General features: G+C 42.7%; 1 protein-coding gene across 1 annotated transcript; it reads left to right on the top strand.

The window, feature by feature from the left end:
• The first annotated feature begins 785 nt into the window (after positions 1-785).
• On the top strand, positions 786-3,061 carry si:dkey-87k14.1 (leucine-rich repeat transmembrane protein FLRT2). The gene has a single exon (XM_063007699.1). It carries the CDS (start codon positions 786-788, stop codon positions 2,787-2,789), a length of 2,004 nt encoding a protein of 667 aa, XP_062863769.1. The 3' UTR covers positions 2,790-3,061.
• Positions 3,062-9,979: the final 6,918 nt, after the last annotated feature.

The raw sequence follows: 9,979 nt of genomic DNA, 5'->3' as shown, positions 1-9,979 counted from the left end.
TATAACAATGAAATAATGACACTACTGCTGTCAGGATGAGCTTTAATGATAAATATATTTTTATCGTGTTGGAAATGAATATATACAGTGTGTTGTGTCAGTATTATACATTTCCAAAGCTGTAGATTTAAAAACAAATGTAAAAAAATAAAAAATCTTAATGACTTAGACCAGTACTGGTCCCGGTTCCACTCAATCCACACAATCAGATCGATGCGCTTCTAGTAAAAAGTCCCTTTAAGATGAACTCGTTTACTTGAACGCTGCCTTTTCTCTTTTTTCCAAAAGCAAATAAATGAACTCAAGGTTTTAAAAGCACTTTTTTATCTGCCGGGCTTCTGTCTCTAAAGAGAATACTTATCTACTTTGTGTTAATGCAGGAAAATGGACCCGAACGGCCCGAGCGAGCGAGGCCGTGCCATTCACAGAGCAGCAGGCTGTGACCGGAAACGAGGCTGTCACTGATAAACCTACCCGGCGTCCTGGTTGTTCCAAACACTTAAAGTGACTCTCTGTGGCCTTCAGAGTGAAAATGTGATGAGCTCGGCTATCGGTCTCAAGCCAAGCGTGGATGTAGGCAAGCGAGGGAGGCACACGAGTTAATGAGATCATTGCTTTTGTGTTGGGGGGGCTTTTAAGAGGTGATCGCTTGAGGATTATCTTTTGTTCTATGGCCTAGCTGTGCAGCGGAGAACTTCAGTCCGGTGGATTTACTTTTTTTCTTCTTTTTTTTTTTTTTTTAGATCTAAATCAACATTTTTTCTGTTTCGCTTTTTTAGTGCAAAATGGAGATACAGGTGCGAATATGGAATAAAGATGCGATGTTCTTTATACGACCGTGGATACCCATCCTCCTCGGACTTCACATGCAGTTCTCGTGGGCCACGACTTGCCCGGACGAGTGCCGCTGCGACAGGACCTTTGTGTACTGCAACGAGAGGAGCCTAACGTCAGTGCCTCTGGGGATAGGGGAGGGTTACAAGACCCTGTACCTTCACAACAACCAAATCAACAGTGCTGGATTTCCAACCGAGCTGCACAACGTGGCCTCGGTGGAGACCGTCTATCTTTACGGCAACCAGCTGGACGAGTTCCCGATCAACCTGCCCAAAAACACACGGGTGCTCCACCTGCAGGAGAACAACATCCAGACGGTGTCGCGTGCCGCCCTGGCCCAGTTGCTGCGCCTCGAGGAGCTGTTCCTGGACGATAACTCGATTTCGACGGTGGGCGTCGAGGAGGGAGCATTCCGGGAGGCGATCAGCCTTAAGACCCTCTTCCTAACTAAGAACCATCTGAGCAGCGTGCCCATCGGTCTTCCGGAAGAGCTCAAAGAGCTGCGACTAGACGAAAACCGGATTGCGCTGATCACTGACGATGCTTTCGAGAATGTAACCGGACTCGAGCTCCTCCTGCTGGATGGAAACCTCCTGACAGACGAGGGTCTCGCACCGGGAGCCTTCCAGAGCTTGGTGAACCTCAAGACTCTATCCATGGCACGCAATTCCCTCATGCTCCCCCCTCCCAACCTGCCCACGCAGTGTTTAGTCAAGCTCAACTTGCAGGATAATCTGATGAATGAGATCCCTTTGACGGCCTTCCACGGCCTGCACCACCTCGAGAGACTGGATATTTCCAACAACCAGCTGCAGTCTCTGACACAGGGGGTCTTTGATGGCCTGCACAGTCTGAGACAGCTCACTGTTCGGAACAACCTTTGGCACTGCGACTGCAACATTAAATGGGTCATACTGTGGCTCAAGTCCTTGCCGGCTACGCTGAACGTCCGCGGGTTCATGTGCCAGAAGCCCGAGAGTGTGCGCGGTATGGTAATTAGGGAGCTAAACCTGGAGATGATCCAGTGCCCGAGCAGCACACCAACGGTGCTACAGTCGACACTGCAGCCCAGACCGTCTTCTCCGTCCAGCACCGAGTCACCAACCGAAATTTACCAACCGAAAGTCTTCTCGTCACCGAACTACGTCCACACTCCCAGTTCTACACCGTCTATACCCGCTGTGCCAACCACGCATGAAGATCCAGACCTCCAGACGGACGTCTCCGAGATCCCCGAGCAGGAATCCCTGCGCGTTTCCTTTATCGTCCTGAACACCTCGTGCGTTCTGGTGAACTGGGTCTCGACCTTCACGGTCACGGCGTACAAGGTGACCTGGGTCAAACTGGGGTACGGGATGATAAGCGACCCCGTGCAGGAAACCATGGTGGAAGCCGACGAACAGAGAATCTACCTGACCAACCTGCACCCCAAATCGATTTACAGGATTTGCGTGGATCCTCTGGATGCCTTTAATAACTATCACACCGGAGAAGACTCCATTTGCTCCGAGGTCATGACCAAGCCCGCTTCATCCTTTCTGGACGAAAAGGCAGAGCAGGCCAGCCAGCAGGAACTGGGCTCGTCTCTGCTCCTGGCGGGTCTGATCGGAGGGGCCGTGCTCGTCATCCTGGTGCTGCTGCTCAGCGTGTTCTGCTGGCACGTGCACAGGAAGGAACGCGCGGCCCAGTCCAAGTGGAAATACAACCGAGGCAGGAGGAAAGACGACTACTGCGAGGCAGGGACCAAAAAGGATAATTCCATCCTGGAGATGACGGAGACTAGTTTTCAGATAGTTTCTTTGAACAACCAACAGCTCCTCAAAGGGGACTACCAGATTCAGCCCATTTATACTCCCAACGGGGGGATTAGCTACAGAGACTGCCATGTTGGCAACAACAGTACGGCTTACTGCAAGAATAGCGTTCCGGTATCCAACCCTTGCCATACATGATGGTTTTCGGAACGTATCGATTCTTTGTATTGAACTGAAACAAATACGCTGTACAGTATATATTTCAAAAACTGTAAATTGTGTAATTTATACTCTTATCAGTGATCGCCTTCTTTTGTACCCCCCGGTAAAATGCAAAAATGATTTATGACTTACTAGTTTCTCTTGTTGTATTACCACCGCAAAGAGCATCTTATAAATCACCGCAGTCGTCGCTCTCGTACCATTAATCTAGAGTGTAACACGTATGCAGATAACTGTTTACATTGTTGTGCACAAAAATCACAAAAAGTGCCCTGAAATATTTCGGTAAAACGAGGATTTGGGTGTTTTCACACTTGGTTCGAGTGTTGCTAAACAAACAAAAATCTTGTTCGTTTAATATATCACAGCACAAATTCACATTTTATATTTTACTTTTAAACAAAGGCTCATTATCAAAGATGATAAAAATCCCAAAACCTTCAAATAGGGTGTCCATATGTCCATATGTCCGAATCTAGTGCACAATGCCTGGACGGACATGTATTAGTCCTCCCTTGGAAGCGAACTGGACGTTTGTAATAATTAATTAATTTGCCCGTCGCTGATTTACGAACACGTCAAAAGAAACGACTCGTATTTCACTGGTTTAAAGCCGCCACTTTCCGTGAGTTCGTCCACCACTTTATTGTGTATGTCCAGCCCTGAAACACTCTATCAGACACTCCTACCTAGTTGGTCCACCTTGTAGATGTAAAGTCAGAGACGATCGCTCATCTATTGCTGCTGTTTGAGTTGGTCATCTTCTAGACCTTCATCAGTGGTCACAGGACGCTGCCCACAGGGCGCTGTTGGCTGGATATATTTTTGGTTGGTGGACTATTCTCAGTCCAGCAGTGACAGTGAGGTGTTATAAATTCCAGCAGCGCTGGGGTTCTTTTGGGGTCTGATGTCCTCTTTTTGGGGTCTTATGTTCTCCTTTTGGAATCTGATGTTCTTTTTTGGGATTTTTAACTCAAACTTGAATTTATCAAGATATAAATCACTGATGTGTGATTTAAGTCCTCTCTGGGTTTTTTGATCAGGAAAATGCTGCGTAACATTACAAAATGAAACACCCGCAAAAGGCAAATTGCTAAATGTGTTAAAACGTAAAAAAATATGTGCAGGAAATCGTAACACAACTATTTATTAATCAGTCATGTTTATTCCTGAAAAAAATCCATAATTAACCAGTTTTATTATATTAGGAGCCTTCACATTTTAATATGGAAAATGATCTACAGTGGGAAAAGGAAACTGGAGAGCTAACACAAGACTAATTGCTACCTATGTGTCAAAAATATTATTTAATATATATTTAAAAAATCATATTTGTAAAGAAACGAGTATAAATCAGAGTCTGTGAGGGTGTGTCACTTATAGATCCTGTGAAATCAGGTCCTTATTAATGTGACTTATTACGGCCAGTATTAGTACTGATACTGATTTAGTACTGGATTAAAAATGCCTCGTGTAGTTGGACCTGTTTTATAGTTTATTCATAGATTACTGTATTCATTAAATGTATCGGTTTGGCCACTCAGTGGCGCAGCAGTTAGGCACGCTAGCCCACCAGTGTTGATAGCTCCAGCTCTGCTACACGGACAGTGATTGCGAAAGGGAGGGTCGTACAGATTCCTAATAACTGCTGCAATTATGACCTCTGCTGGCTGTACAATGAGACGGGGGATAACGGAGATCAGTGCGTGACTCTATGTGCGTGATACGGATCTCCACATGAACCCGCATGGTGCAGGTGAAAAGAAGCGGTCCGTACAGCACACATGTTGGATGGGGTGTCAGGAAAGGGGGTCTGCCGCAGTAGAGGTGGAATACAGTCGGGTAATCGGATACGACTAAATTAGGGGAAGAAATGAGCAGTTTTAATGCACTTTAATGATTATATATTAATGTAATTGCCTCTAATGAATCGTTTGGGTAAAGCCATTCAATCAAATTTAGAAATCACTCATTTGTACATATGCTTAAGTGTGGAGTTCTTATAATAAATGCCTTTATTTCAACCATATTATATAACAGAATTTATTTTATATATTAAATATATACCATATATTCAACCAATGCTGGTTTTTATGTGCATCCCTGGAGTAAATAAGTTCATTTTAAGGACTTTATCATTTTTAATTAAGCCAGAGCTTGTTGTGTGGGACAATTTTAGTGCTACAGTCCCAAATATACAAACATCAGGTTCCAAATTGGCTTTAGTCTGGGGAATATATGGGGAAAAAGTGCCAGTGTGAAAACACCCAGAGTTGATAATTATAAGACTGAAAACGAGCCAGAAATGTTTTATTTGTGTCTGTCTGACTTCTTTGTTTCGTAGCTGCGCCACAGAATGGCATTTATCTTTTCCTTCCTGACATTAATTGGTAGCTTCTTCACTAATCCCACTTCAGTTTCCACTTTTGCTTGAGCGGTTTACAAATACCTGCCAAATTTTGGAGCTTTAGACTGAAATGTATCAAGTGCACAAACACGAGAGAGGAAGACGATGCAGAAATGAACGGATGGCACAAAACGACACGTATTCCACTGTGAAAATTAGGAATCAACACACCCGGGCATTTTAGCTTCTCCACCAACACAGCAGCAGCAACAGCTCTTAGAAGTAAGACTGATGATAATTGTCCATTATCACTCTGCTTCCAGAGGCATATCTCCCCTCGCATACAGAATTTTGCGTAATTATTTTACTAAATTGGCCAGGTAATGGTGTCGCAGACAATAGTCTGTAATACAGATCAGGAAGCTTCACTCTGCCGCCGCTTTACTATCTGCTTTAATGGCTTTTTTATTCTGGTTTGGTGTTTATTTTTCCTCACACGACTTTGTGAATATCTGAAGGATGGAGAGGTTTGTTTTGTCGCATATTTTCCATGCACCATTTCAGAGTATATTAATAAATATTACCATTAAAATGAGGGCTTTAAATGTTAAACTGTTCTTCTCTCCATTTATTTGTTTCTTTGTGGTTAATGACACTAACACACTATCGCTGGGATCCAGGGCTTGAGGTGCTATTGAGGTGTTTGAGGGGATGGCCGAGACCCAGTGATTCCAGTGACCCAGATCAAGATCATGATACCGAAAGATTCACTTTTAAAACACCAGTTGAATTATAAGTACAGCAGTACCTTGAAACTCGACATCAGTTGGTTCTGGGAGTGGCGTCAAGTTTAAAAGACGTTGAGTTTCAAGGTATTTTTTTTCATGAGGATGTTTGGGAAACCCGTTAATGCGTTCCATGGTCCTGTGGAACTGCTTATATTTTAGTCTCATGTAGAATAATGTTTTTTTTTTTTACACTTATACACTGAAACTAACACAAATATAATGTAAAAAACACTGACATACATTTAAATTTAATAAAAGCTGCACTTTAGCTTTACTTCTTTATTGTTTCCTTACGTCTTTTCTTTCCTTCGTCACTTTTCATGTGAATGCGCCGGTACTGAATGGAATACGGTATTCCAAGATCAAGCATCTCCTCGATTAAGAAGCATAAGGAAACAATAAAGAAGTAAAGCTAAAGTGCAGCTTTTATTATATTTTTTTATTATATTATGTTTTCAATTGTATTTCAGTGTAGACTTATTGTACTAAAACCGCGAGTGAGGAATTTGATTAGTGGAGGAACTTATGAGCAGTAATAATGAAGAGAAGTTTAGTGCTCCTGTCTCCTTCTTTTACCACATTAAACCACGTTAAGCTTTTTTAACGATAAGTGTTTTAGACTCCCTCAGAAAAGCTGATTCTCACAATTTCTCAGACCCCTCCGCTAGAACACAAGTTTATTCGTGATACAGTGAGGATGTACAGTACAGCTAAACACAAAGTGGATTTGATTGTTATTTGTCTCATATTCACGCTTTGATGATGTGTTATCGCATCGCTCAAACGGAGCGCTGAACAAAGCGGCCGTTCATTGTTAATTTAAAATTAAATAAACGTTGAGTATAAGGGAACAAATTTCGCGATGAAGGGCGTCGAGTTTCAGATATTCCGAGTTTAGGGGACGTCGAGTTACAATGTACCGCTGTATTCACTTCAGTTATTGGAAAAAAAGATAAAGAAAAGATTGTATGAGTTATAAGTGAATACGTTGTAATGATTTACAGCTGAAGTCGAGCGTTTACATACACTTGTGAGAATTGTGCGTCATGACAGCCTTGGGATTTTAATGATTTCTCCCAAGTGTGTTTCTTTTTTTTTATACTTAATGATTGAAACACTTCACACAGAATAAAAGTTTCATATTTGTGGGTTTCCTAATAATACAATATATACCAGGTCCAAAATATACACACAGTACTACTAATATTTATTTGCTGCCCTAATTTATCTATTTACATGCATGGTATTACTGTATGTCTGTGTACATATAAGCATATTTAAAATTAAATATTAAATATGTTTAGGTATGTATCACATTAATAAAAATAATAACAATAATAATAATAAATAATAATAATAATAAATTAGCCTAGTGGTAGCCTAGTAGTCGCCAGCCAACTATAAGACTGTTGGTTCAAATTCCAATTAAATGCAGCCACTGTTGGGCCCTTGAGCAAGGCCCTTAACCCAAGGCCCTTAACCTTAAAGATGTACATTTGTATCTGTGTATATGACAAAGGCCCTATATTATCCTTGTACACACACACACACACACACACACACACATATATATATATATACACTGGTATAGATACTGACCACTGCAGACCGGGAACACCCCACAAGAGCAGCAGTTTTGGAGATGCTCTGACCCAGTCGTCTAGCCATCACAATTTGGCCCTCGTCAGACTCGCTCAGATCCTCACACTCGCCCATTTTTCCTGCTTCTAACATCAACTTTGAGGATAAAATGTTCACTTGCTGCCTAATATATCCCCCCCACTAACAGGTGCCGTGATGAAGAGATAATCAGTGTTATTCACTTCACCTGTTGTTTGCCGACTTCACCTCACCAATGTTTCTGTCACCGGAAGTTACCAGCTCTGATTTAAAATGAAGGGTAATACCCACGGAGGTGGCGAAAGCATATCGGAGGCGGCAAAAGCGTCTCGGCAAGATTTAAGTTTATCGTGTTTGGAGAAAGAAGGGTTGGGTTTATGATCTCAAGAACCCCAAACCCACAGTGAAGTATGATGGTGGGAGCATTATGATAACAGGCTGCTTATCTGCAAACAGGAATAGAGCAGTAGCAACAACACTTCACTGTATAATATTTATAAATATTTATAAAGCACTTCATAAAGTTCATCAAGTCAGCAGAGTCCTTTAGAAACTGCAGCTCTGCTCACATCAGTCTGGTGTTAGTGGTTCCACGTTTGTATGACTGAGGGAGGGCAACCCTACTCATGATTTTTAAGTGTTTTCCTAAAAATTAAACCTTTCTGATAATTCTGATAATAAAACACAGAAATGAAGCTCCACACTTTACACACATGCCACGCTGCAGACACTCTATAGTAGCAGTCCATCTACAGTATATTTGTCTATATTTGATATATTGAACTGTTTATACTGTTTTTATTTACTTTGCAAGTTACAGTGTATCACAAAAGTGAGTACACCCCTCACATTTCTGCAAATATTTTATTATATCTTTTCATGGGACAACACTATTGACATGAAACTTGGATATAACTTAGAGTAGTCAGTGTACAACTTGTATAGCAGTGTAGATTTACTGTCTTCTGAAAATAACTCAACACACAGCCATTAATGTCTAAATGGCTGGCAACATAAGTGAGTACACCCCACAGTGAACATGTCCAAATTGTGCCCAAAGTGTCAATATTTTGTGTGACCACCATTATTATCCAGCACTGCCTTAACCCTCCTGGGCATGGAATTCACCAGAGCTGCACAGGTTGCTACTGGAATCCTCTTCCACTCCTCCATGATGACATCACAGAGCTGGTGGATGTTAGACACCTTGAACTCCTCCACCTTCCACTTGAGGATGCGCCACAGGTGCTCAATTGGGTTTAGTCCATCACCTTTACCTTCAGCTTCCTCAGCAAGGCAGTTGTCATCTTGGAGGTTGTGTTTGGGGTCGTTATCCTGTTGGAAAACTGCCATGAGGCCCAGTTTTCGAAGGGAGGGGATCATGCTCTGTTTCAGAATGTCACAGTACATGTTGGAATTCATGTTTCCCTCAATGAACTGCAGCTCCCCAGTGCCAGCAACACTCATGCAGCCCAAGACCATGATGCTACCACCACCATGCTTGACTGTAGGCAAGATACAGTTGTCTTGGTACTTCTCACCAGGGCGCCGCCACACATGCTGGACACCATCTGAGCCAAACAAGTTTATCTTGGTCTCATCAGACCACAGGGCATTCCAGTAATCCATGTTCTTGGACTGCTTGTCTTCAGCAAACTGTTTGCGGGCTTTCTTGTGCGTCAGCTTCCTTCTGGGATGACGACCATGCAGACCGAGTTGATGCAGTGTGCGGCGTATGGTCTGAGCACTGACAGGCTGACCTCCCACGTCTTCAACCTCTGCAGCAATGCTGGCAGCACTCATGTGTCTATTTTTTAAAGCCAACCTCTGGATATGACGCCGAACACGTGGACTCAACTTCTTTGGTCGACCCTGACGAAGCCTGTTCCGAGTGGAACCTGTCCTGGAAAACCGCTGTATGACCTTGGCCACCATGCTGTAGCTCAGTTTCAGGGTGTTAGCAATCTTCTTATAGCCCAGGCCATCTTTGTGGAGAGCAACAATTCTATTTCTCACATCCTCAGAGAGTTCTTTGCCATGAGGTGCCATGTTGAATATCCAGTGGCCAGTATGAGAGAATTGTACCCAAAACACCAAATTTAACAGCCCTGCTCCCCATTTACACCTGGGACCTTGACACATGACACCAGGGAGGGACAACGACACATTTTGGGCACAATTTGGACATGTTCACTGTGGGGTGTACTCACTTATGTTGCCAGCCATTTAGACATTAATGGCTGTGTGTTGAGTTATTTTCAGAAGACAGTAAATCTACACTGCTATACAAGTTGTACACTGACTACTCTAAGTTATATCCAAGTTTCATGTCTATAGTGTTGTCCCATGAAAAGATATAATGAAATATTTGCAGAAATGTGAGGGGTGTACTCACTTTTGTGATACACTGT

Source organism: Trichomycterus rosablanca, chromosome 13 (genome assembly GCF_030014385.1).
Source record: "Trichomycterus rosablanca isolate fTriRos1 chromosome 13, fTriRos1.hap1, whole genome shotgun sequence".
Classification (NCBI taxonomy): domain Eukaryota; kingdom Metazoa; phylum Chordata; class Actinopteri; order Siluriformes; family Trichomycteridae; genus Trichomycterus; species Trichomycterus rosablanca.
This window is presented reverse-complemented; position numbering and strand designations above follow the sequence as displayed.

Bases quoted from the DNA above. Each gene is read 5' to 3' on its own strand.
- si:dkey-87k14.1 (XM_063007699.1), top strand. From the start codon at position 786: ATGGAGATACAGGTGCGAATATGGAATAAAGATGCGATGTTCTTTATA.